This window comes from Stigmatopora nigra, chromosome 3 (assembly GCF_051989575.1).
Source record: "Stigmatopora nigra isolate UIUO_SnigA chromosome 3, RoL_Snig_1.1, whole genome shotgun sequence".
In the NCBI taxonomy this organism is placed as follows: Eukaryota; Metazoa; Chordata; class Actinopteri; order Syngnathiformes; family Syngnathidae; genus Stigmatopora; species Stigmatopora nigra.
Genome location: NC_135510.1, coordinates 7,976,693 through 8,003,780, shown reverse-complemented (window position 1 = coordinate 8,003,780; position 27,088 = coordinate 7,976,693). Strand labels below are relative to the sequence as shown.

Here is a 27,088-nt window from a genome sequence, read left to right as displayed (position 1 = left end):
TGAGTGTGTAACTGCAGTTTGGGAGGTGAGGACGTGCTGGTGGTGGATGCGTGCGGGGTTCAATAACACGTCAGAGCAAGGCACTGTGGGTGGGGGTTGCGCAGAGGAGACTGTCAGAGCGGCAGCCTACGGACACAGCTGCCCAGGATAGGGTGGCTGGCTGGGAGCCAAGGTCAGTACGGCAGGACCGGGGACTGTTCACAGTCCACTGATCACATACAGTCGTGGTTCTGCGGCTCAAACAATTGCAGAAGAGGGCTGGATTTCCTTTGCGGCAGAGAAAAAAAAGAGGGGGGCTTGAATCTTAAAGCATTGATGGGATCTCTCTTGGAAAAAAATGCTAGACTTTAGATTTTTCCAAAGAAAATTATTAGGTAAAAGCGCTGCAACTGTTGTGAAACAATAGTCAACAATCATCAACAACGATTAGACAGTAAATCTGTCACACTGTTGACAAATACTCGTCTTGGTAATTTTTTTTCTATTAGAACCTATCTCACCTATTTTCAATTTTCTGTTCTTTCTATTATGCTATAGGATGCCTTGACATGTTCCTTTAAAAAACAATGGGAGGAAAAATGCAATAATGTAAAATGTGTGTTGACATGAATTTGTCAAAATAAAACTAAAATTAAGGGTGTTTTCTAATACATGATATCATTGGAATATTAGAAGTATTTACTATTCCAATAGATTTTTTAAGGAGCTTTTTAGATCAACATTATCAACAAGAATGCGTACTATACTGTCGATTTGCCACTTGAGACTGAAATAACAATTCGGGTGTCATTTTTCTTCCAGGCTATTTAAAACAGATTCAGAATCAGTGTCAACTGACTATGCAGCTGTGTTTGAGCACATGTGTGTGTGTGTGTGTGTTTGTGTGTGCATCTTCTGATGGCATAAACAGCTGTCTGCTGGCTGATGCTACGCCTTGCAATGTCACAAACATTCATTTATATGCACCCGGAGCAAACATATCCACAGCGTCTCTGTCTTACAATTCAAATCAAGCTGCCAGTGTTACACCACTGCCTGTAGATGTTCATTCGGGAAGGGCAGGGAGGAATAAACAAGGCACCACGGCTAGAGTCGTGGATGACATTTAACTGAATTGTGATGGAAAGTGACAGGAGATTGACATTAAACGAAATTCATGCAGGACATTGAGAACGACCGGTGTGCGACGGGCAGACCAACAGTGAGAGAGCTGTTCACACATCTCAGTTTTATATAGTTGTTTTGCTCTTATGAAGTCAAGCCAGCCTAAGCACCCTTGAAACTGAGGTTCCTGAGCACACAACTAGAAGTGGTTAAAATCAGACATTCTTCCACCCTAAATAGACTGTGTTGGAGTTAATAAAGGGAGAGCATACGTTTAAAAGAATGTACTTATTATTACGCGTACGTAATCAACTCATATTTACGCAAGTCAATCTACAAGCGGGTTTGGTTACGTGACATCCATAATGACCCCCAACCCCCCCCCCCCCCCCACCCCCACCCCCCTAATGGCTGTTGACGGCAGAGGGCAGTATTGGACAGAATTCAGGTGAATTGAAGAATTTATTATGCCATCAACGCCCGAATGAGGCATGATTTCGCAAAGTTCAGGATCGTAGCATTCAAGGGCAGAGACAACTGCTTAATATATGAATTATTCAATTGTAATGATTGTAATAAAACTTAGATTTTGGTCTACATATCTAGACATCATGTTTTGGGGCATCTAAAGGGCATTAGTAAAATTTGGTATACAAATGTGGCCTATTAAATCTCATGTCCCATCTGACTTAAGCAAAAGACAGACTACACCCAAAAATGGTCGCGATGGCGTGCACATAGACAGACAACCATTTGCACCCAAAACGACATGACAGCAGAGTGGAAATTGATCCCGTGCCCCTTCGCCAAAGTATGCCGACCACACTTCTACACAATCAGTGATCCCCTAGAAAGGATCATTGGGCATTTACATATAAGTCACATAATTGCAAGGCTAGGAGAAGTAGCCCACATTTGAGCTGAGTCTTAGAGCCCATATTTCAACATGAAGCCCAGGTGCGTGTTGGCATTGTGGTAGAATAGCATGTTTAGCTACTGCATCACATGATTCAGCACAAGAACAGTTTGAGGCGAGCTTTTTGCGTTATAGCACTTCCCCTTCCCAAGACTGAAAATCGGATCTTTCTTTGTCAACTTTTTAAATGAGATAACCAGCAATCATGGGAACTCCATCCAAGTGTCGCCCTCAAAGGATAACAAACCGGGTGTATTACAGGTCATTCGCTAGTCAATGTAGCACATCCGAGTTAAAACTGTTAAATGATGTGCTATAGAGCAGAAAGGGCATTCGGAGGCGTTGAGGTGTGGATTATCTTACCCGGGAGGGTTCGCACGAAGGACTGGACTCGCCACCTGCGGCCCAAGATGCTTGGTTAGTCCGCTCATCGATACCTGTCAAGGGAGGACAAACAAAATTCAGTCAACAAGTCAAGATGAGTCATGTGCTTCATTGCGTATTCGGCTAATTCCTACCCAACATCTACCTACAGTACTTACACTGAATCTACACTGGTTCAGCATCCATTAGTTTTACCATTAATATAGTTTGATGATGTGGTTACATTAACAATCCTACAACACCATTTAATGACCATAAAAAATGTTACATGCCCAATTCAGCAAAGAATTTTGCATTTCCATGATTCCTAAATAACATCGAAAGCAGAGCTCAAACCTATTCAAAACAAAAGTAAACTTTCTATATGTCGAAGTCAACCACAAATAAAACCAAGAAGTACCACAAAAATTGCAGAGGTAGACCATCTGGCATATATATTGAAACATTTATCTGATTTCTGACAATTGGATTTGGGTGATACAGTGGGTATAATGTGTTTGATTGTTTGTATACTGCTTGAGGCAATATTGTGCCCGGTAACAGCAGAGGTGGGGGAGAGAATCAACATTCTCCAGTTTATTGATTGTCCCTGATGTTCTTTCTTGTACCTCACAAAATGTAATATAATTGTTTTGTCTGTTACATACAAAAATGCCTAATAAATCATAGATGTGCAAAAACAATACAAGACCCGCAAGCAAACAAAAATTTATATAAAGCCAAATCTGGGGACACAATACTTCATGGGGCACTCATTGAACTCACTGGCTGCCATTGACAGTGCTAGATGTCCAATCCAATTTGAGTGCAGGGATAGCAACAACCATCCGAATAATGTAGGAGTAGAAACTTTAATTTAAAAAACAAGATGAACAAACTAAGCAGGCACTTGAGATCTACCTCTGGGTGCTTCAAAAAAGATGATAATTATTATAATTATAATTGAGACCTGCTAAAACAACTTCACTTAAATACCAAATGTTAATATGAAAGGCAAAATCACCCAAAATTAAACCTCCACATGTTCAGACAACTTTGTTTGAAAGGACAATAATAGCGATTTCTCTGATAAATAATTAACACTGACACTAAGTATGGTATAATCGATATAATTACATACTCAATCGTAAAAGACAATCATTTGCAACCATTCACTCACACTTCCTATTTCAATCATTTTTAGCATTCAATTCATCCGTAGGAAATATGCTGAAGAGCCAATGCCCCTATAAAGCGGCATCATCAACACAAACTGGAAAGTAGAGGCGATGAATCACTGTCAAAGACCCTGGGAATAAACTGTATATTTTTTTTCCAATCCATCTTTCTTTAGCGTGTCGTGCCGGTTACGCTTTGCTTCAATTATCTTGCTATGCCCAGCTGAGATGCAATAGTCCAAACTCATTCCAGGCAATTTCCACACCTCTGTCTGCACACTCCCTTGCCTTATGTTCACAATCACTTATGTAGGCGCTTCTTCTCTCTTTGAGGATCACAAACACGGGCGGACAAACCGGAGGCTGGCCGCAGGAGGGACGCACTCGCAGACGGCCAGATACGCTTTGGAGCTTCAGCAGTTTATTTTGTCATCACATTTTTCTGCAGAAACTACTATTTTACAATAATAACTCATGCAAACTGTGCTGATACGTTGAAACCTGTAATTTGGCAGTGGGGATAATTTAGCACTGACTCCTATTGCAGCAAAATCTAAATCTAATTTCATCAACAATAACAAGAAAAACGGGAAATGTTTAGAATGGATGTTTTAATTGGAAAATTGTGCTGACCAATATAGTACGAAAATACAATAACAAAAATAAAGAGGAAAAAAGTATTTATGAATATAGCTGTGTTCTAATAAATGAGGAAGTTGTTACCTGGTGTAGTGAGATAATCTAATTCATGTTTTAAAATATATTTGAACTAAATGTGCCAATGTGTGAGCAGATTTGGTTCATTCTTTCAGCCTGTGGGCCAATCACAATTGCAATTTTAAACAAGCAGTATAGGATAGCATAGGATTTGAGGATTCACTAATACCAAGTACCAATACTTGATAATACCATTACATTTGGCAATTGTGATGTAACTGTTTTTTTTTTATCCAATATTGTTACAAATCAAACTTTCACTTTAAATTTTAAATACACACAACGGCAAACTCTACAATGTCTGAAAACACAGAGCCAAGAATAACCCAATATATGACCATACATTTGAAAAGACATTGTATGATGGTGACTTTTGAGGTGTTCAGTTTTGAAGATTCCACCATGTTCTGGCAAAATAATCCTTACGTTGCACATTCTCGGTTGAGAAGTCAAATTTTGAATGCTGAAAATAAGCTTGAGATATTCATCAATATGAAATTCTGGCTATTCCGACTGCCTGTTATGTGACATCAGAGAGGGGGAGGGCAAATCTCTAGCCAAAAATGTGCATACACACAAACGCACACACACGCACACGCATAGCATTCACATAGCTTGTCGCTCATCCGTTGTCGAACAATTCACCTCCAGCTTGGTGCACATGCAAGCAGTATGCAGCTCAAAATTGTTCAAAGGTAAGTAAGCACATGGTGCAGGCAAACTGTATTCAAGGAATACAGACAACCTCTGTTTGATATTATTTTAGAGGGAATCCTCTCGTTTCATCTCTTTCAAAGACACGTTTCCACTCGATTTTTTTACATTCAAATCAGGGATTTCTACATGTAGCGTTTGATAAAAGAGGAGCAAACGGATGTTCTTTTCCAAGCAGGGACAAGGTGTTCTAAAAATCAACCTCCCATTTCACTTCATGGATGACAGCTATGCTCTCTCGCACTTTTGTCTTTTTTTTTCCATTTCTACTCGATGTGTGTCTTTCATTTCCCAGATAACTGAGGACAACAAGGCTTTGTGGGCGCACACAAAACCTGCTCTCAGAAAACAGAATGCTGGTTTTGTTGACTTTCTCTTCTGGCGTCACACAATAGGCGCGCTTTGGTTTAATGTCCTCTCACATTCACGTTGAGGAAATGAAATCTGACCTTTGTTTATTCAAAACAAACTACGTACTCTTGTTTTTCAGTTAAGTTGCTCTAAAATCACCTGAGATGTTATTACCAGCGGATTAATGATTTTTTTTGTCCTTTGACATTTTCATTTTCTGAAGTGCTTAGCCGCACAAGGGCCGCGGGGGGTGCTGGAGCTGACTACGGCCACCAGGCGGGAGACACCCTGAATTGGTGGAAAGACAATCGCAGGTCTTTTGACATAATCTGATTAATTTAAACACCACAATCGTGATTAATAAACTAATTTTTTTAAAGCGTGGTACCTTAATGTAAAAGATATCAAATGTGCTCTTTAAAAAATGAGCACAATCGTCTTTAATGCTTATAGGACTGTAAAATAAGATGCTAGTGAGTGTTTATATTATACTAGTGGAACAAAAGGCTAAGGCAGTAAATAATGAAGTAGTTATTTTCCAAACACAAGCTTTAATTGTCTTCGTTTTATTCTTAGTTTGACACTTTTGGCACTTGAAAAAAGATCATGCTTTTGAACAAAATAAAAACAGATTTGTTTTGAGGTGATAGCCAGCCAATTGAACATAAACACACATTTTAACACAGAATATTTAATGAGAGCAAAATCCAATTTTGCTACAATGACATTTCAAAGAAAAAAAAATACTGGGATGGTGAAAAGTTAACCACGATATGTCAAAGGCTGACTGTACCCGCCTACCTATCCAAGCCAATTAATCAGTACCCAGATGGGGGGCATGACATCATTTTTCACCTCAATCGCTCTCTTCCTCCGCCTATGTTACGCCCGCCCAATATTTTTTTCTGATCTGCAAACAAGCTGGCTTCTGTGAATAAGACAGGATTCGATTCAAACTTGGGGTTGATGCATTTGCTTTGGAATTAAATTCAAGCAATTCAAGATCAATTTCAAGCTCTCCCAGTGCTTGACAGCCTGCATTTTTGAGACATATACTGCACAGCAATTCATACCAATGATGTGTCCTACCTGATGCACTAAACCGGCTGCTTCCAAGTGTCGTTGGTCTGTTTTTGGCTCCGTTGACAGGTGGAGAGAACATCTGAAAAAAAATGAAGGTGGACTAAATGAAACAGAAATCAACACAAGTGCCAGACTTCTGAGTGCGGCAATTCAGAAGCAAGATGAAAATCAAGAGATCCCAAACAATGAGATATGCTGGATTGGAAAGTTTGGCCTACCGCACTAAAATCCAGGAGGTCACTTAATTCCTTGTCTGTTCCAAGAGCGGCATTCCGCTGCTGAGGATTCATCGTGTCAAGCTTGAAACCTGGAGGGAACAAACAAACAAACAAAAACGTTTTATCCAGTGCTGAGTCCTAGTCCGCTTGTGAGTTTCAGCAAGGATTTTAACATTTTTATTAATTAAAATAGTTGTAAAAAAATTAAAAATACAAAAATACCAAAAAAAAGGCCGCCCTGTAGTGTAGTGGTTCACTCGACTGACTTTGGTACTGACAGGCGCGGGCTCAATTTCCGCAGGCAGCGGATGGTCGTTTGTCTCTCTGTGTACCCTACGACTGACTGGCGACCAGTCTAGGGTGCAGTCTGCCTTTCACCCGAAGATAGCTGGGTTAGGCTCCAGCAACCCACACAACCTTTTCGAGGATGGACGACGGTATGGAAGATGAATCTTTTTTTTTTTTCTAAATCCCCAGAATAAAAATCTACAATGTAGTGAAGCAGCGATAAGCGAAGCGCAAAGTAGCGCCGTGTTTCTCTGTAGTGAAATTGAGAATGCCTCAACCACAAATTACCTATTGTTTTGTAGTTCCACTAAGAGACCAACAGGTGCACATTTTTGCAGGACATGAATGCAAATGTAGTGGAAACTGAATATTTTCAGGATTGTTACAAAATCCCTCAAGAACATTTATAAATTGTCCTATAAATATTACACTAAGTTATATCATGCACACATTATAGAATATTACCATTGTAATTTACACATACTGGTCAACAATAATTCTAGCAGGGTCAAATTGATCCGGAGTCGCCTCCATGTTGACAGTCTTTGCAGAAAATTTAAAAAGCCAATTAGATCTTTAAAAATAGTTATGATCACATTTAGAAATATGACATTAAAGGATAAAAAGGACATTTTGTGTCTTTCTAAAGCTGTTTGTGGGGACAAAAAAAAGTCATCCTCACTGCATTGGTCAAATTGAATTAACAAGAAGAACAGTGGTGTGTGATAAGTATTAAATAGAAAATTAATGCAAATCCAAATAAATTCTCCATGTTAATTAAAGAGGCCATGACGTGCATCAGCAGCAGCAGCATCGCGTCCCAACATGTCACACTCCATGCTGCCCCAGAGACAAAATATTTCAACACAAAGTGTGTTTAATAGGCCAAGTCTTTTATAAAGGACAACTCTAAGATTACAAGCAAGTAAAAGAGTCAAGTTGCTATCGTTAGCCTCAATTACAGTGTGACTTCACTGGGATTGCAGGGAACGATCGAGCTAGCAAACTGTCAATGCGATTTTAGGAATATTTCATACACAGACGGAATAAAAAAAAAATCAATGTAGTTGAAATATACAGACAGGAAGGAATGCACGACAAAGTGTCATCAAAATACAAAACGCAATCATAGTGCTCGTCAACTCTTAACTTATTTTACAGGTCCGAACCCATTTTGCCCCCCGCCCCCGATATCTTACCTTTATTCCGAATAAATTGCCGACTAGGGTGATCTGATGAAGACTCCTTTCTCGGGTGCGCCTATATGCACGTAAAATGTGCCTTAAAACGGCAACGGCGGTGAGAATAAGCTCTATTTGTATCACTTAGAGTTTCCCTTAGGCAGACATTTTTGCTGTGCGAGTGCCTCGGCACCAAAATGACATGGGGTTAGTGTATCCCTCCGCCACGCACAGTGACACGGTGCTCCCTCTCTCAGCGGGAGATGCTGCTTCTGGTAGCGGGCTTCGACGCACATAATCTCGGTTTAATCATCTGCGGAGCCACGCTTGAAAGATGGGGGCTCGATTGGTTGCTCATTCCTCGACTTTACGCAACGTTAAATGTAGTGCTGGGTAGTATACTGAAATTGATCTACTTTAGTATTATTTTACTAAAATGGCATTTTAAGGTTCGCAGGGGGTGCTAGAGCCTAACATTTAAAAATAGATATACTTACTGAAATAATCACTGCTTTGTCAAAAAAAAGGTCTGTTCTTTTTTAAAACCAACAAAATTACATTTCAAATAATCCAGTCTCAAAATACAGAAATTCATTGAATTGTATTCTAGGCAACCACCCCTCAAACTGGTTAGGGTACATCGCATTTGACTAACAATGGAGTGTGATTGTGCCTAATTAAGTTGTGCCCCACAAAAAAAGCAATTTGATCGCTTCTGTTGTTTTTAGGAAGGTTAAAGCAGAAAACAACCTGGAGGCCAATTCCCACATATATAAACGTTAAAGACACAGCAGGGTGCTACATTATGGTCCGTGTCAGTGTTGAACAAAGCGAAATGCAAGTTTGTCTTTTTGTGGAAAGTTTTCAGCAACCACTCTCAGAAGCATAGTAATTTTTTTATTTTTCAAATGGAATGTGCCATTTTCCCCTCCGAAGCAGTCATTCTGACAGATCGCATGGCACGAAATGTTTGGGACTACTTTTCCTTCCGCGCTGGCGAGAAACCAGACCAGAGGACTGCAGTCAAATCAGTTACGTTTGCTTTGGCTGAAAGCTCCTCATCGGTGCTGATTACTGCTATTCAGAAATGGCAAAAGTACACGCCATCTGTACTTGTACTTCAATAAAAGCACAGATTATGTTTAAAGGGGGAAAAGTGCAAAGAAGAAAATACTTGGGCACTTTAAGAGAAGAGTTCTGAGTCTCTCTGTGACCAGCCTCGTTACTTGAAGCATTCATTGTTCCATATTTTGCACTTTTAGATTGTTAAATAGTTTAAAAAACGGTGGCTCGGCAGACGAGTGGGTAGTATGCCCCATACTTCTAGAGTAGTGGGTTCGATTGCAGGTAGGTTCCCCGGTGTGGAGTTTGCATCTTCTCTGCAGGTGTGTGTGGGTTTGCGTGGGGTTTTTTTTCTGGGTACTCCGGTTTCCTCGCAAAATTCCCAAACCATGCATGGTTGAACACTGTAAAGTTTAGTGTTCAACCATGCATGTTTTTGGTGAAGGTGGGAGGAAAATTGAGTACCCAGAGAAAACCCATTCACTGTAAAGTTTACAGTATTCAACTATGCAGTGGAATGTGGGAGGTTATATGGTTGTCCATCTCCTTCTGCCACTGATACAGGGTGTCCACCGCCTGGTGCTTGAAGTTAGCTGAGATAGACTCAAAGACCCCCCGCGACCCTTGTGAGGATAAACAGTCCAGAAAAATGAAATTGAAGATAACGTGTTAGACTTTGCTTATATAAGTCCTACCAAGAAAGAAAGAAAATCAACGGACTGGAGAAAATACAGGTTTGCAAGCGATCTATCTGGCTTATCTAGTTGCAAAAATTGGGTGTGCTTAGATATTCACTTAGAATAAAATGTGAATAACAAAAATACATACTGCATGCATGTAAGAAAACATGTGGTGACCTTTAAGGCAACCAATATAATTGTCCTTCTGGTCTTTAACAGATGTTTTACTGCATTGTTCCATTATACTAAAAGGAAAAGAGTAATCTTGTTACATCTTTGGATCTTTGGCTCTATCACCACACACAGGAAACACAAAGTGGCCCGGAGCCAGAAATAAGACTTAATGACTTGAAGATGGTTTTGTGCGGACTAATGTTTGAAGTCATGAATGCCGATTTAGCTTTAGGCCTCATTAATCCCATTCTATCGATGTTTGCATGCAAATTGACCTCTTGCTTGCACTGATTCATGAGATGTACTTCATTTGTGAGGCATTGTTTGAGTTGGCAACTTTTAGGAATGTAATTGCACAAGAGCATGTCAGTCAAATGAGCAAATCAGACCTGGGGTCATATTGTCACTGGGATGCTTTCACTTGGAATATATTTGCAGTTGTTTTGCATACATGGCCAAAAAGACCCAACACCACCTGGAACAATAAAAAATAAAAGGCAGCACATTTAGTCATGTGCTGTACAATCACAATGCCACGCAAAGGTGCTTAAAGATACAACGAGTAGTGTCAATTGAATGATGCTGAGGACTGATTTGCATTTGAATTGTGATCGGACACTGATGTACATATACAGTCAAAAGGACCATTCTCAATCAGGTTGCCGAGACAGACTACTGGGCTTTGAGATGAATTTGAAACCTTGTCAATCACTGCAATTTTCCTGAAAATTATCTAAGCCTATTAACAATTCCAGACTGCCACCTGTTGGACACATTTAGATAACCCAGCTACAACCAAAACATTTTAGGACTCTAGGAAGAATAAGAGACATCAAGATGGGTGGATGTAAAAAAAATAACTTGAACTCAGTCGTATATATTAGTATTTAACTGACATTGCAACCTAGTTTGACATTTTTGACAGTCCCCCAATAGAGTGGTTTATTATGCTGTGGTGAGGTAAACCATAAAGTAAAAAACACAATGAAGAAAATACATATATTGTGCAATAAAATGTAGTTTTAAAAATGTTTTTCTAATACTTGCTATCTTATTAGTATAATTTGCAATAGTAGATTATTTAAAAAAAAACTACAACACAAAGTTACACAAAAAAATATAGTTGTGATCAAGGGATCATTGCCCAGCCCTAATTTGAGTATTAGTTCGATATTCCCCCCTCACTCTTGCATGGCTTACTAGTAGAACAATACTGTAGTAGTCAGACAGTTACCCTTCCCAGTTATACTGGTACTGTGGGTCAAAGTGAATCAAGGCAAATAATGATAATAAAAAATGGAGGAAAAACAAAACAAAACAAAAACACACAGGGGTCTTAAGAGCACATGGGGGGCGCTAGTAGATCTACTGTTTCCCCGTCAGTTCGATTGGGACTCGACTTGATTGGTCCATTCTTTTAGAGAGCGTTTCCGCCGCGCTTGACTCCGACTGGGTACCGCTGGTGATCGGGGGGTGGGATAACTACAGTACCTGCACCCCACCGTCCACATCCAAGTATCGTTGGGGCACCCCGATTCAACATTTGAATGGGCTGGTGAAGAGGTAAGACAAAAACTCTAAAACACATCCGTACGATCCTGTCTATCATTGGCCAATGCACATTGGAGACAATGACAACAAGCTAATGCTAACTCCGGTTTGTCTTACAATGAGCAGCAAGTGATGAGAAAAAAACTGAATCAATTTCTGCAAGTCCTTGAATTCGAGCCTAATCTTGTCACGAGCACACAGCCTTGTAGCTAAAATGTTTGGATAAAAGTGCAAAACACGCCCTAGCATTAGCAGTGCTCGCTGCAGCAGAACTAAACATTGTGGTTAAACCCAAAACGTGTGCATTAGGTTAATCATTAATGCGTTTGTTGTATTTATGGACAGTGTCCCACGTGTAATGCTGACACGCATAATTGTACGTAAACACGTTTTTGCCTTTTTCTTGCTTCCAATTTGACAAGAAATGTACTCTGGTTTTGTGTAGGTTTTCCCTTGTACGGCGTCAATACCGCCGCCATCTTGTTTTGCGAGCTTTGTGTATTATTTGCGTGTTTAATGGCAAGTTAACTGATGTTTTTTTAAGTTGAATACCCCATTAAGTGAGCATTTATTGAAATAAACTCAATTCCTGAACAAATGTATATTCTTACGTTATACAACACCATGTCCAAACTGTGGCCCGTGGTCCAAATGTGGTCCACTGCCCCATTTTTATTTTCCCGTAGCAAATGACGAAAATATCATTTATGTCCCACACGAGAGGCTTAAATGCAACCTAGCCTACATTCTTTTGCACTTGATGTATCTTGACAATTAAAAAGTGATTAGTTCATAATCGTAATCGTCAGTCGGCATCCACACAACAACAGGGTCGAACAATGCGCGACACAAAAGTGTAAAATATTAGGATTTAAACATTTCTACTGAGGTAGTGACTTTAATTTTATTTGGTGGGCCATTCCAAACTATTGGAGCACCAACTACAAAAAGAAGGAAAATGCTAAGCTATGTAAGCATATGAGAAAGTAAGACCATTTTAAAATGACGTTTCAAGTAAGAATTTGGTTAGTGTAGGAATAATCGATCAAGCCTTCTCAACCTCATCAAAAGTGTTGCTGCAGCATTGGCAGGCTTTTAATATTCACCATGACTACAGAATGCAGCTCAATGTAATATTAAAGGTTAGATGTAACAAACGAGGATAAAAATCATTCTAACACAGTTGGTGTTTTTATTAGAGTATGATGCAATGAAATGTTGTTTGTTTGTATTGTAGGTCCAAAATGTCTGAACTATTTATGGAATGTGAGGAAGAGGAGCTGGAGCCGTGGCAAAGAGCAGCTCCAGAGGAGAAAGTGGAGGATGATGATGAGCCCATTTTTGTTGGAGTACTGGGTATGTACACACTTTTTGTGCGCATTATTGTGTAACTATTTTTATTTATCTGATGGTAGCTTGAACTGGTCATGAAGTGTTTTCTGTATTCATCAATTTATTTTCCCTTTGCTGTCATTAGATAACAATTTGCGGTGGCTTTTTAAAAAAAAAAAATGCTTTTCCAGAAAAAACAGACAAAGAGATCCTGGCCATTGGTTCACTACTTTCGAAGGCCAATGTGGAAAAGCAAGTGGTCAATGCTGCTCCTGCTCCATTGTCGACCGTGGGATCCTCATCTTTAATGATGCCATTAAAAATAGCTGGAAATACCATCAGCGGTTCGGGAGCTAATCTCACGACCATTACTCCACAGCCTGTGATTGTCAATAATCAGGTAATGTCAGCGCTGCCAATCCAACAAATTAAATGTCTATTGCCGTTGATGGCAAACAATGAGTTACCGTATTTTTTTCTGCATAAAAGCCATATTTGTTATTTAAAAAAAACAAGATGACTGTATCAAGGCTTATATTTGCATAAATTAGATTTGCACAAAACTGCAAGGCTAATACGATAATTGTTATTGTATAACTATAAATAAATATACTCATCTGTTTTAATCCAAGGGTTTTATCGTAACACCTCAGTTAACCAGCAATAATGACTTGGTCGCCACTCTTGGGAAGCACTATCCTCCAGGGACGAAATTTACCATCATACCAGGTAAATTTGATTCATTCATTCATTTTCTGAACCACTTTATTCTCACAAGGGTTGCGGGGGGTGCTGGAGCAGAAACAGTATATAACGGGAGGTATTGTGTATTTCAGCTGCTCAGCCACAGCCGCTTGTCCAGCATGTTACTCCGCTCACTACGATACCTGGCGTCGTCCACCGGCCTCATGTTCAACAGATCCAAAACAATGTTGTGACATTGTCTAACGTGCAGAGCCCCACTGTGTATACGGCTAAACCTCAGCTGCTGCATGTTGGCCAAGCCACATCTTTGCAGACCATCTCCTTGCCTGTTAAAGGTAACAAATGTATATTCTTAGGAGGCTTGATTCATATTTCTAGAAATCAGTGCGCTCATTTTCTCATTTTTTGGTGCCCCACAGAGACTGTGAAAAGGGTCAGGTCACCTACTCAGATAGACACTGCTGTTAAAAAAATTAAAGCTGACGTTGGTAGGCCTTTACTGTTTTAAGAACTTTTGTTGCCATATACAATGATCTACAAAGAACCCCTGCTTCTTGCTGAAATCTAAGCAATTTTGTTTTTATCAATGTTCCTGTAGAGCAAGCAAACACAACTGGTTCTTTGGAAAATGGTGAAGTCAAGAAAAAATGTCCACATTGTAATTCGGAGTTCCTTCAGTTGAATCGTCATCAGGGTGTAAGTTTGTTTGTTATCTGTCAACGTTAAATGATGCACTGCAGATTTTAATGTGAAAATAATTTGCTTCAGAGTTGCAAGGCTAGACTTGAAAGTACGGCTGTGACTCCACCGGCCGATAATGCTGTCGTGAATAAACGCATCATGTTGGTGTCTGAATTCTACTACGGCCGCTTTGAGGGCAATTGTCCTAATGCATCTGTGCCAAAGAGCAACATCACTTTCAAGTGTCAGAGCTGCTTGAAAGTTCTCAAGAGCAACATCAAGTAAGTTCATGTTCAACACAAAAGCTTTTGCTATGGACTGACTTTAGCCTGCGTTAGCAAAAAAGTTTCTATGCTACTAGCAGAGCTCCACAAAACCCTTAATTGAATTTACTTCTTTTTTTAACAACAAACTATAACAAAGAAATGCAGACCAACACTATTTTTTGTCTCTGTAGTTGCCAGTGAAATGGCAGGGAGGGCAAGAGTGTAGTGTCTCCAAGAGCTGGCTTACAGATTCAGGGTGGAGGTGGGCAAGGCTGTAGTTTCTCTGATTACATACTTGGATACTTGTTGTCTTTCTCATCAACAACAATCTGCTATAACAATGGTAGACTGTTTACTTAGCCAAAAGAAAAAGAATGTGCTAGTTTAGATGGTGTCCAGACCATTTTTTTTAATCAATCAAGGAAGAAATGCGCAAAAAATAAAAAAATAATAAAAAGCCTCTGTAAGCGGCTTTTAATGGGGAAGCACATCTGTACCTCAATTGCCTTCACGGTGTTCAGGTCAAAGGTCATACCCATAAGTGATTTTGTTTAAAGAGCTGAGGTTGCAGAAAGTACACACTGAAAAATTGAAATCACTTCATTCGGTCAGTTTTTATAGCCACTGAAAAACTATAATTTAAAAGCACATTATTTACACTTTATGCACAGTGACAATACATTTAAGTGATGATTTTTTGATTGACATTCCAGGTTCATGAACCACATGAAGCACCACCTAGAGCTGGAAAAGCAGAGCAATGAAAGCCTGGAGTCCCACACAACTTGCCAGCATTGCTACCGCCAGTACAATACTCCGTTCCAGCTCCAGTGCCATATCGAAAGCGCTCACAGTCCCATCGAATCTTCTAGTATGTCACATGGAGGCCTTGTCAGCTGACGTTCCACTTCTGTGCATAGCCTTGAGTGACAATCTTTACTTCGATTTCCTTATTTTTAGCTACTTGCAAGATATGTGAGCTTGCGTTCGAGTCTGAGCAAGTGCTCCTGGAGCATATGAAAGAAAACCATAAGCCTGGGGAGATGCCATATGTCTGTCAGGTCTGCTGCCTCTGAAACTATCACATTACCTTAATCACACGATGATATGGATTCAAATTTGTCTTTGGCCCCCCACCTAGGTGTGCAACTACAGATCCTCTTTTTTCTCTGAAGTGGAGACACATTTCCGAAGTGTCCATATTAATACAAAAAACCTGCTGTGCCCTTTTTGTCTGAGAGTTCTGAGAAGTAGTCAGAGGTACATGGAACACTTCATGAAACATCAGGTAGGATGCTGCCCTTCAAATATGCTTAAAAAAAACATTAACAAAACGTGATTTCAGCGTATACTACTATTTACAGTGCAATCTGGGGGGAAAAGAAATCGTAATTCCTTTTTTTTCCCCAAATCATCCGATCTTGATTCTTTTCACAATTTTTTTGTTTTTAAACGTTGTTTTTATGTGGTTGTTTTTATGACTGATAGTTTGTATACAGTAAATGTTTACAAATGTATATTGGCATTATACGTACAAATCCATTTTTTTCTGTTGCAGAGAAAAGGAATTCACCGGTGTGGAAAATGCCGACTTAATTTCCTTACCCATAAAGACAAAGTGGACCACAAGGCACAGGTCCACAAGACTTTTAGAAAGCCTTTAGTTCTGGAAGGCCTCGCTGCAGGGACAAAGGTGTGATTCCACTCACCGCCACACATACATTGTCTTGTCAAGTGTCGCTACCATATTGCTAAGTTATCTGTTTCATTTCTCCAGGTAACCATTCGAGCCTCGCTTAGTGGCAAAAAGAGCAGTCATTCCAATTCATCGGATCAATCTTCTTTAGTTTTCACTCCTGAAATGCTAAACAACAATGCAAACGCCAAAACAGCGGGCAACTTGGGGAAATTCAAACGTAACAGCTCTGATGCAGGAAAAGCCAAGACAACTTTAAAGAAGAAAGAGCAATCGGATTCCAATCGTAACATGTCCCTCCAAGGCCTAAGGTTAGTTACCTGAAATGACCAAACTCAAAAATCCAGTCACTGTCATTGCAAATGGCAAAGTTCAACCAATATGGCAGTTTGTTTTTATCAACGATGATGAATTGGAGGAGTATTTGAACTCTGCTATCAATTAGACAATTGAATCTGATCACTAACACAAATTGTTATGAAGTCATGAAGAATGGGAAGATAGGACAAGTTGTTCATTTTTTTTCTTCTCCCCAACATTTCAGCATGACTAAAGGTCGTCACACCTGTATAGAGTGCAACCACAAAATCGATGATTTCTTTTCCCACTTCCTAATTTCCTCCGTTTGTGCCGCGTGCACTTATCGGACAAGTTGCAAAGTTGCTATTGGAAATCACATGATAAGGTATTTTTTTTTGTTTTTATTATTATTATTTGAGGCACATGGTTTTGGTGGTATATGGTATTAACATGTTTTTGCCTCTGTTCAGGTATCACAGCACTGTCAACAAAAGCAGATTTTACAAAGCAGACCATAGGAAACATTCATCTGCAATAAAGTAGGTTACTTGAGTTGATCCTATTTGTTGCTTCTTTATCATCTCACTCAGTTATTTTACCTTTTCATTTAACAAATGAATTGAGTTTATTGCTACTTTAGAGCACTTTTATCTCATATCGAAGCAAAAATTGGCAAAATCACAACTCTTATCTCAAAAACTTCCTAAGCGGGCATTTGCCAATGTTTTATTTCTTGTTAGAATGTCAACAAGGGCTTATCTTATCATGCTACAGAAATATTTTCTAGGTTTTAAGATAACCAAAAACACTCTGACACTCTTTCTGTAGATTAACTCTGATGTGTATCAACTGTAAGCTCCTGGTACATGCTTCAGGCGGCGACACAATGAGCAAACATTTGAGCGACAGACCAAACCACGTGTGCAAAGTCATTGAGGAGAAAAGTAAGAATTTTTCAACTCGTTTCAGCATGTTTGTTGTTGCGTGTCACTTAAGTTTTTTTTTTTTTTCCTAACCCAACAGTTCTGAAAAGCCCAATTGGAGTGTGAGTAGCAAACCTTAAAACATACTATGAAGCTTTACTTTTCAAAATTCTGAATATTTACTACCTCTATTATTACTACCTATTAAGGCTAGATTCCAGTGACGCTATCCGAATGACAAGAAAGGAACTACTCCCCCAGCTGAAGGAGGCACAAAACGAAGGAGAAATTGCCTTCCTGACACATGACAAAATGGTCATACTAAGCCCAGTACCAGTACAGAGCAAAACAGATAGGTCAGAAAGTTCTCCAAAGGTATGGCATTCAGGAATTAAGGGTAAAATCTTTTCATTTCATTGTCTCGCTCAACTTTTTTTTTTTGTTGCCTCCATGCTCAAAAAGACAAACAAGTGATGTCATTGGTTCTGGTAATCGCTTTGTTGATTTGCCAATGATACTCAATTGCCTTTTTCTTTCGCAGCGCTTCAAGGTTTTGAAATCTTCACCAACGGAAACAACCTTAAAACCCGTGAAAATAGAACAGACTGAACACTTCTCCCCCGTGATTATCGAAGAGTCTCCTGAAAAAAACACTATTCTATCCTGCTCTACAGCAGTGAAAGTGTCTTCAGCAGGTACGTCAGCACCGCCCAGTTTTCAAGCCGTTGAAGAGTCCTTAGAAGAAAATGCAACGCGGTCCGGCTCCTCTCCTGCTTGCACACTGGAAGGCTTAGGGGATGTTAAATCACTTGAAGACTCCCTGACAAGGGTTTCCCCGATCCTATCCCTTACTGAGTAGCAAATTGCTGAACCAGCAATGCCAATCACAGACTTGTTGTCTTCCTGAACCCGTTGAAGTGTTCTCCAGTTAAGAAATGGCAATGTTTGTCTTGTTGGACTTGACCGTTAAATCATTCAGAACTTCAAACCAGATGCATATTGTAGATACTACAATATTTCATGATAGTTGGATTTATTTGGAATCATTGTATCTTATCAGTTTCAACCATGGCTGTCGCCCATCACATACTTTATGTGACATTTTATTTCATTTTTGATCTACTTTAGGGATGGGCAAACATTTTGGCCCGGGGGCCACATTTGGTGGGTGAGATTTGGACAACGTCGGTGGGCCGGATTAAAAGGCCTAGTGGGCTGGGTGTGGCCCGCGGGCCACAGTTTGCCCATGCTGATCTGCTGTCACTGTTATACTTTTTATCACAGTATTTTAGATGTCATGTACCAAGTTGGGCCAAAACGGGGAGGGATATACAAAACGTTATTGCTACTGTAATATGTGTATATTGGATAAAATGAAAAAAAAGTTTTGTGTTTGACCCTAAAATTTTAAACAGATGTTGAATGTGTACATTGCTTCTTGTTTTTTTTTCTCTCCACACATCCACAACAGATTAAAGTCAACTCCCAATGTAACATTTTGAAAAAGTATGGCGTTGGATTCATCATTTGAGAATTGTAACAAACAATGCTGCTGTATTAGTATTCTCATGCAAATGGTTGACAATTGGCATTTTGACTGGGAGAAGTTGTCTATCTAGTTAAAAATGTCACTTAGTATCGAGCCTTCACAGTCAGTTCTCCCAGTTAACATGACTGGCATACATATTTTCAATAATATAAGGCAAATAGTCAACCCCCCCCCCCCCCCCCCCCCCACCCAAATTCTCTTTACATTGTTGTCGTGGTCAATTACTAATGTATTTCTGTTCATTATTATTTGTATTTTGGGGGAAAAGTAGGGGTAAAGCTTCCCCGGACTTTCTCACTTGTTTATATGAAATATTGTAAATAGTCTTGAGGCCAATTTTCATTGGGCCATTGCTGAAGCGTCAATTCACCCTTAGATGGCGCTTGTACACTAACATGGAATTTAAGAAGTTGCTTTTTGGTTCAAATGGTAAACTTCATGCATAGCATGCACCAGAGTGATTAAAACTTGCTTTTGTTGTCTAACTTTGCAGGTTATCTAACAATTGGTCTCCGTTGCTGAATTAAATGTAATGTATCCGTGTACTCGCACGCACCTGCATGCCGTGTGACATCCCGGATGGACGCAATAGCCAACGATCTTTCCTATTGGCTGGCGGCCAAACGCGGTTTCCTAGGAAACATCTTCAAACATTTGCTGTCTGTGTGCTGAAACGTCGTCGACACGCTTCAAACAACTTTAAAGCTTTTACGCGGAGACGGTACTCACTCAAAAAGAAAGGATGTATTTTTTTAACCCCACTCGAAGCTAACTGTTTTCGTTGTTTGCTTGATTTTTGTCGTTTTCGAAGACAATTCATCACGTGGAAAGCCGAATTTCTCACCGCTGACAAACATGGTGTGTATGGATTTCGTACTGAGGCAAAACAGTGACCTTGTAATGTAAACTGCTGCTTATGTAGTAGTACTAATGAAAGACGATGTCTATGAACTAATTAGCTACATTTGGCGACGATAGACGTCCAACCTAGTTCTAACTGGGAGGGGCTAACAGTCCAAATCGATTGGACGCCTTTCAACGTCAATGGCAATACATGAGTTGACGCTCCATTTTGCCGCACTATTAATCGTTGTCAATGGACCCTGAATTTTTTAGACTTTATAAAGACACATTTTGGTTATTTAAAAAAAAAATATATATATATATATATATATATTTTTTTTCTTTAAATTTATATATTATATATTTTATTACTCAATTTTGCCACTGGCAGCCAATGGGTTAAACTGACTATCAAGCATTTCAACTGACAGTGTGTTGTCTATCCCACCGTGCTAAGAACCGTCAACTGACTCGCAGTCAGCGGACTCGGATGATGGAACAGCGCCGTAACATGGAAGAGCTGAGGACTCAGGAGTCGGCTCGAGTGGACCGCGACCGGAAAATCTTGGCCGTCGTGAGGGATGAGGACAATGTGGACAAGAAAAGGTTTTTGCGACAGGTGCAGGAAGAGCAAAAAGAGAGAGAGATGGAGAATGCCATCATACAGGTGTGTTTTCCAACCTATTATGACTTTATATCGTCAGACTCGGGAACGTAAATTAGATGCTTCCCGGTCACCGGTGCAGTAGAGCTACATGCGTAAATCTGATGTAAGTTGCCCCATCTGCGTACGAATGTGATCATACCTCACCACCATGAAGTAACCAATTTGCAGGCCGAGAAAGAGAAAATGATGAAGAACAAGGAAGTGGTGCAAGAGGAGAAACTAGCGAGAGAGTTGGCTCGCATCAACCATGAGAGGCAAAGAGAAGGCAAAATGAGGCAGTATGTTAGAGAAAACAGGTAGCGCACTATTCCGAGCGTGATGCACAATCACCCAAAAAGTGTGTCAACACTAAAGCCTTTTTTGACTGAAATCTTTTACAGCATCGAGCTTCGGGAGCTGGAGTCCAAGTTGAAACTGGCCTACGTGAGCAAGGAGCAAGTAGCCCAGATGGCGGAGCATGAAGCTATCAAGTGTGAGATAATGGTGATCCCCTTATACGCACTTTCTTTTCGTCTCAGTGTGGTCACTTGAATTGCGTCTCGGACAAGTTTTTGGTCGAAGTGATCCCCTGTATTGTCCCCGTCTCCTCTCTGGCACCAGCGCCAAGAAGCGGAGCTTCACAATCAGATGAAGAGCAGATACGACGAGGCCACCATGGAAGAAGAGCGGGTGGAGCAGAGGAAACAGGAGGAGCAGCTCCACTACATACGGCAGCTCAACCAGCAACTCATCGAGCGAGAGCACAAGAGACAAGTGGCCTACGACGACTTCCTCAAGGAAAAGCTGATGGTGGATGACATTGTGCGCAAGATTTACGAGGAAGATCAAATGTGAGTTATCCACCCTCACCTTGTCACTGGTATGGAAAAGCGTAATCATTGAATCGTTGAAAACAGATTTGGTAAATGACAGAGAATTATCTAAAATGGTCAAATTATTACCTAATATAAAGCCGCTATTTGTTAATAGTAGTATCTAATTTTATTAATTTAGTTTTCACTTTTGTACTTTTAAATAAGTTAAATTTCATAATGATTTTTTACCTTAGTGGCCTTTTTACAGCACTAGAATTGGTTTCTCTCAAAAACAAATACATAAGGCGGAGTGAATTAAGTGATTGGCTAATGCAGGCATGTCCAAAGTCCGGCCCGCGGGCCAATTAAGGCCCGTGGACAAATTTTTACCGGCCCGTGGCCTCTATCATGAAATCAATAATACACGGCCCGCCAGCACTGTTGACCACAGTATAAAATACATGAGTTCATTATTTTTTTGTGATGGTCAAAATCACAGTTTGAATATGCAGTGATCATTGTTTTGTTTTCAGCACTGTTCCTACAGTGAGCATATAATAGTGAATAATATGTGATGTTTCACATGAACTTAGATATCCTTGATAGTTTTCTTAATTTTTTTGTGGTTAGTGATTTCGGTAAAAACCTAAATGTAAAAAAAAATGTAAAAGTAAAAGTATGCCATTTGTAATTTAAAAAAATCCCAAAAGGTTAATTTGTATTTAAGGTTAATGGTTCAAAGAATGTCAGGCTAAATAGTCGGCCCGCACACATTTTCACCTTACCAAATCTGGCCCTCTTTGCAAAAAGTTTGGACACCCCTGGGCTAATGCATTATAGTGGAAAACAGGGTTTCCCAAGCTGGTCCTCAAGGGGAGCGGTGAGTTCAGGTTTTCTTTCCAACTGGTGAAGAGGATACACTTCCACCAATCTGGTGCGCAAAAAATATGTAATCAGTTGATTGCTGTCAGATGTCACTGATTTCAGAAAAAACAACCTCATTGGTTAAACCATCTGTGCTGGATCAGATGAAACAAAATCCTGAATCCGCTTGGGACCTATGTGGAATAGTCTAAACACCCTTGCTATAAAGGATCAGCCAATCACTGTTTGAAATGTACCCATACTTGAGCAACAGCAATTGAAGTATTCGTTCCAGCGCTCTGACCAATGGCTAAAAAATAGAACTTTATTAAACAGCATGCTAGCATGTTAACCAGATCATCTATCAAAGCAAAAATGATTACCCAAAATGGTTTTTCTGTAGTGCAACCAACAGGTCGGGATGCAGACCTTCCTTTCTTTTAAATGTATCCGATTGGACAATGAGTTAAGAATGCATGGAAGTGAGCACAGACTGATATCTTAGTCCTGTGTTGTAGGGAGCGACAGAAGAAACTGGAGAGGGTGCGCGCCACCCAGAAACACATCGCCGACTTCAAGACGCAAAGGGCTGAGTGGCAGCGTTTGGAGAATGAAAGGATGGAGGACGAGAACAGGCGCCTCAGGGAATTTGTTGGCAGGCAGAAGAGCATGAAGGCGGACTGGATGGCCAAATCCAGAGCGCGAGAAGATGCCATACAGGGCCTCAGAGATACGGTTGATATGACTAGACATATTCCTTTATTTTGCTTTTCATTTGTCGCCGTCATCTAAAAAAATGGTGTTTGGTTATCGTCTAGCTGGCTGAAAAAATGGCAGAGGAGAACCGACTTCGTGACGACATGGAGAGAATTCGTCAGGCGCTTTGTCACGAGGAACAAGAAGCAGCTTTCAGGAAGAAAGACATTGTAAGAATATTCATACTTTATTTCTCATCCACAATCATATTGTGAAAACATCAAATATAATACCATTTCCAGTTCTTTTTTTTTCATTTAAAACAATTAGCAATCAAAAAATCATCCCAGATATTCTGTCCTCAAAGACATTAGCTTGTGTGCTAACCTGATTTAATTTGCCAATTAGCATGGCAAAACCAATGACCAATTAGTCATCTATCCGAAAAATCCTTTGCAACAGCTCCATTAGAAACTACTCCATTTGATTAAAAAAATAAAAATAAGGAGCGACTGACAGGACGCGACAAACTTTCAAGGTAAAAATATTCTTCTGCCAAACAGGAAGAGATGGAGAAGAACATCAGGCAGAGGCTGATGCTGCAACAGACCTGCGAGGAGCAAATGGCCATGAAGGAGATGCGTCGGCAGGCGGAGAAAACCGAAGAGGCCAACTTCCGCAAACAGACCATGGAAAAGTTTGCAGAGGATGACCGCCTGGAGCAGATGAATGTCCAAAAGAGGCGCTTGAAGATTATGGAGCATAAACGGCAGGCGGAGAAGCAGATCGACGACAGGCGACGGCAGACTCAGGCCGACAAGGTAATAGATTTGCTGTCCGTTTTCACAAATAGGGAAAGAAAACACCCCGCTATGTCTCTTTTATAGGATATGAGGGCTAAAGAAGAGGCTGTAGAGCAAGAGAGGCAGGACGTGTGCAGACAAATTATCGAGGAGGAGAGATTGAAGCTTCTTCAGCGTCACGCCGCTCAACTTCTCGGACATTTACCAAAGGTAACAACGTGGCTGCAAAATACCCTTAGGATGAATATTTGTTGGGACAGATTCTGTTTCTGAACGTCACCGTGTCTCGTTTTAGGGTTTGCTCCGTGAAGACGACCTGAAGCACTTTGATGAAGAGTTCAGGAAAAAATTCAAGATGACAGAGGGAGAGAATCCCGTTCCCAAGGCAGAGACAACTGATTGATTTTCAAGTGATGGTTTTGCTATTTTTAACTGAACAACATTTACAATTAATTTGTCAGTTGGTGTTCTAGTTTAAACATATTTTTAGATATCTGGAAGCCAGCTAGACTTGTAAATTCAGAACACAGTTGGTCTCATACACAATTTTTCTTTTTTTTTCACCCAATCTTCTTTACATAATATGTTGAAAAGCTCATTTACTATTTTTAATCATTTTGAAAATGATAATCTATCCTTTTTTAATTAAATTTTTGAGGATTTTTCTTGCATCCTAAAACAATAGTTTATATTAGGACTGCCTTCAATGGCAGAAAAAAAAAAGGGGAAATTAGCGGTCATTTAAAAGTCACTTTAATGCAGGCAGGACCAACTTAATCTTGTGGCCTTATTCTGAGGCCATTTATGGATATTTACGCTTTGCCCCAGTCGAGGGCCTTCATGAATTCTTCCTCCGTGAAGGACAGAAGCTTGGCAGCTTCCAGATGCATCTGTAGAAAAAGGCACCAATTTAATCTTTGACACTTGACTTCATCACCCCAAAATAGTCTTTTGCCTACAAAGGGTGAGTTGAAAAAAAAAGTACCTTTTGTCTTTTGAGAACGTCAATCAGCTTGAGCTGTTTCTTCAATCCCACGATGAGCTCCCCTTTCTGCTTTTTAAGCATTTTGTTTTCCGTCTGTAGCGTTTCCTGAGTCTGCTGTTCCTCGCTATTCTTTTCCTGTGAAGTGTAAAACTTGAAATAGCAGTCGAAACCATCCCGCCTTTGAATAAATGAGCCCGCTCGCCTTGTGGATCTGTTTGGTTTGATGAAGTTCCGACTTTAAGCGTTCCACCTCGTCGAGAGCTCTGGTGAGACGGAGCTCCACAGTGTTGTGTGTGGCTACTCCTTGCTTGCTGCTTTTGTTCAGCTTCTCCATTTCCTGTGGGAAAAATGACGATGGTCAACCAAACATGCAATTTCATCAATTTAGCAAATATAAAGGTGCTAGACACTACTTTTGAATTCCTCACAATACAGAAAAGCATGAATGGCAATTCATACTAAAATCAGTCACTATTATTTAGCTCTTAATAAAGCATGAAGGGAAAATGCCCTAAGAATCGTGGGTCATTTCTCTCGAAATCTTTTAAAGTACCTTTTGCAAAGCGGACATTTGAAGCTGAAGGCTGTCACACTTGACGGCGGCCTCGCTCTCCGAAGCTTTGAGCTTGTCCATCTTGCTCTGCTGGACGTTGACGGTCCTCTGGAGCTTCATCCTCTCCTCTTCCAGCTGCTTGATTTTGCCGTTCAACTTGGCATTTTCCTCTTCCTGAGCCAGACGCCACCACAAATGACCGAGAGCGGACGTCGCCCCTCGCCGTAATCGGACTACAAAATACCTTCCTTTTTCTTTCACCCAGAAGATGTTCCATTTCTTCCTGCATCAACTTGATGTTGGACATCAGGGCATAAATTTGCGCACATGAAACGCCTGTAGGTCACATGGCGACTAAATTATTGGACGGACGGACGGACGAACGTGCGGACGGACAGAAGTGCCTACCCGCCCTGTCGTTGTCTCCGTCGCTTAAAACGTTGGGAGAAACCAAATGGTTGCTCTTCCCCTCTGCGCTTTGCATGGTTTTGGTCATGAAGGTCTCCACTGAATCTGCCAAGCCTGCTGAGGCCTTTCTGGAAACTCTAAAAATGGACCGACAAACAAATTAGAAGGCGATCCGTGGATCACCGCCGTCAGATGCTAACTCACGGCGGGTTAGAATCTGGGTCGGGGGCTTCGGACTTTTGGGGCTTCTTGGGCTCCACCTAAGAACAGATCTACACATTATCGTCATTATCTATCTAGATAAAATATTATTGAGTAGAATATCTCACTATTGTAAAAGAAGAAAAGAAGAAAAACTCACTTCTGTAAGTTTGTATTTTAAGTTTTTTAAATTTTATTTTAAATAGAATATGTATAGAAAATATTTGTGCACTTCCCTACTTATTTATGTTGTTGGATACTTATGTTGACTACTTATTTATTGATGATTTATTAGTTATTGTTGTTATTTATTGATTGTGTTTGTTGGTATTTGTGCACTATGTGGTGAAGCTTTAATTGAATTGAATGCTTTTATTGTCATTATACAAGTTTAATGAGATTTAAATCTCAATGTGCAATGGAGTTGATTAGCTGACTAGATGCAAAAATTTGGTGATTAGTCTATTACCGATACTTTGCGAGGTTTGGACACCGCCTTTTCTCGATCGGTGGCGCAACTGGAAGAAAATGGAAGAGAATTAGTATACTATTGGCCTAAAATGACTTTCATTCATTTTCACGTGTGTTGCAAGAAAGTGGGTAAAATGTGGTGACTCACCTCGGTGCTGCTTCATCTTCCAATTCCTTCAGTGAGAGCGAAGTTGAAGGCCGAGACAGAAAGTCGTCCCGTTCTTTCTAATAAAATAAATACTAAAATAAAACAAGGGACAACATTGAATAAAATGATAATGACTTTTTAAATTCACCTTTAACTGATCTGCTTGCATTGCCATATTGGCTGTTTTGGCCTCCAGCTTTGCATTTAGCAGCCTAAAACATTGAAATAAACCCATTTATGACTCAATAATATTTGATATCAATTAGGTTGCAAATGCTCTTACTTGTATCTTTCCTCTTTGGCCAAAAGGTCATTTGCAGGCATCTTTTGACCTGAGGGAGAAAACAATGTATATACAGTTTAATATAAATGTACAATTAAACAAGGTCACATGAAAATTAACTGTCATGAATACAATAATTGATCAATTTACCATTCGATGGATGTTCTAATGGTTTATCGGGGGACGACAAGTTAGGTGTTTACAAAATAAGTGTATCCTTGGTCGCCTAGCAACCAGAGAGACACACTACGGTGGCTGATTACAAACAAATTAAATATACCAAAGGCTCCTAATAATTTATAAAAAAAAATGATAGGCTATTGAACAAAACTTAATGATC

At 40.0% G+C, this 27,088-nt stretch overlaps 4 protein-coding genes across 8 annotated transcripts in view; 2 read left to right on the top strand and 2 right to left on the bottom strand.

The window, feature by feature from the left end:
- Positions 1-8,378, bottom strand: part of tcf12 (transcription factor 12) — a 48,940-nt gene extending 40,562 nt beyond the window's left edge. For all 4 annotated transcript variants that reach the window (XM_077713228.1, XM_077713231.1, XM_077713230.1 and 1 more), the window contains exons 1-4: positions 8,132-8,378; positions 6,645-6,733; positions 6,433-6,505; positions 2,384-2,457 (exon numbers count right to left, since the gene is read on the bottom strand). In XM_077713228.1, the coding sequence (XP_077569354.1) occupies positions 2,384-2,457; positions 6,433-6,505; positions 6,645-6,716 (219 nt within the window). In that variant the 5' untranslated portion in view covers positions 6,717-6,733; positions 8,132-8,378. The remainder of the gene's footprint in view (positions 1-2,383; positions 2,458-6,432; positions 6,506-6,644; positions 6,734-8,131) is intronic.
- A 3,073-nt stretch (positions 8,379-11,451) lies between these two features.
- On the top strand, positions 11,452-18,912 carry znf280d (zinc finger protein 280D). The gene is made up of 19 exons (XM_077713523.1): positions 11,452-11,592; positions 12,818-12,936; positions 13,104-13,312; positions 13,545-13,641; positions 13,749-13,952; positions 14,037-14,105; positions 14,216-14,313; positions 14,386-14,579; positions 15,278-15,435; positions 15,525-15,625; positions 15,706-15,852; positions 16,123-16,257; positions 16,342-16,571; positions 16,805-16,945; positions 17,031-17,099; positions 17,389-17,504; positions 17,584-17,605; positions 17,693-17,858; positions 18,025-18,912. The coding sequence occupies exons 2-19, from the start codon at positions 12,825-12,827 to the stop codon at positions 18,340-18,342; spliced, it is 2,586 nt and encodes an 861-aa protein (XP_077569649.1). The 5' UTR covers positions 11,452-11,592; positions 12,818-12,824; the 3' UTR covers positions 18,343-18,912.
- Positions 18,913-19,649: 737 nt separating this feature from the next.
- On the top strand, positions 19,650-24,892 carry mns1 (meiosis-specific nuclear structural 1). Of its 2 annotated transcripts, XM_077713521.1 has the most exons (11): positions 19,650-19,753; positions 19,844-19,890; positions 20,333-20,542; positions 20,711-20,838; positions 20,923-21,025; positions 21,143-21,372; positions 22,719-22,935; positions 23,019-23,126; positions 23,460-23,717; positions 23,784-23,909; positions 23,995-24,892. In XM_077713521.1, exons 2-11 carry the CDS (start codon positions 19,888-19,890, stop codon positions 24,100-24,102), a joined length of 1,491 nt encoding a protein of 496 aa, XP_077569647.1. In that variant the 5' UTR covers positions 19,650-19,753; positions 19,844-19,887; the 3' UTR covers positions 24,103-24,892. The 2 variants fall into 2 exon arrangements, with proteins under 2 accessions (XP_077569647.1, XP_077569646.1); XM_077713520.1 differs by having other exon boundaries at positions 19,740-19,890.
- tex9 (testis expressed 9) lies at positions 24,437-26,976 on the bottom strand. Its single transcript, XM_077713522.1, has 12 exons — positions 26,899-26,976; positions 26,749-26,797; positions 26,614-26,677; positions 26,466-26,542; positions 26,316-26,364; positions 25,850-25,905; positions 25,646-25,782; positions 25,482-25,573; positions 25,238-25,411; positions 24,887-25,021; positions 24,685-24,819; positions 24,437-24,589 (listed from the first exon to the last, which is right to left on the bottom strand). Exons 2-12 carry the CDS (start codon positions 26,787-26,789, stop codon positions 24,512-24,514), a joined length of 1,038 nt encoding a protein of 345 aa, XP_077569648.1. The 5' UTR covers positions 26,790-26,797; positions 26,899-26,976; the 3' UTR covers positions 24,437-24,511.
- Positions 26,977-27,088: the final 112 nt, after the last annotated feature.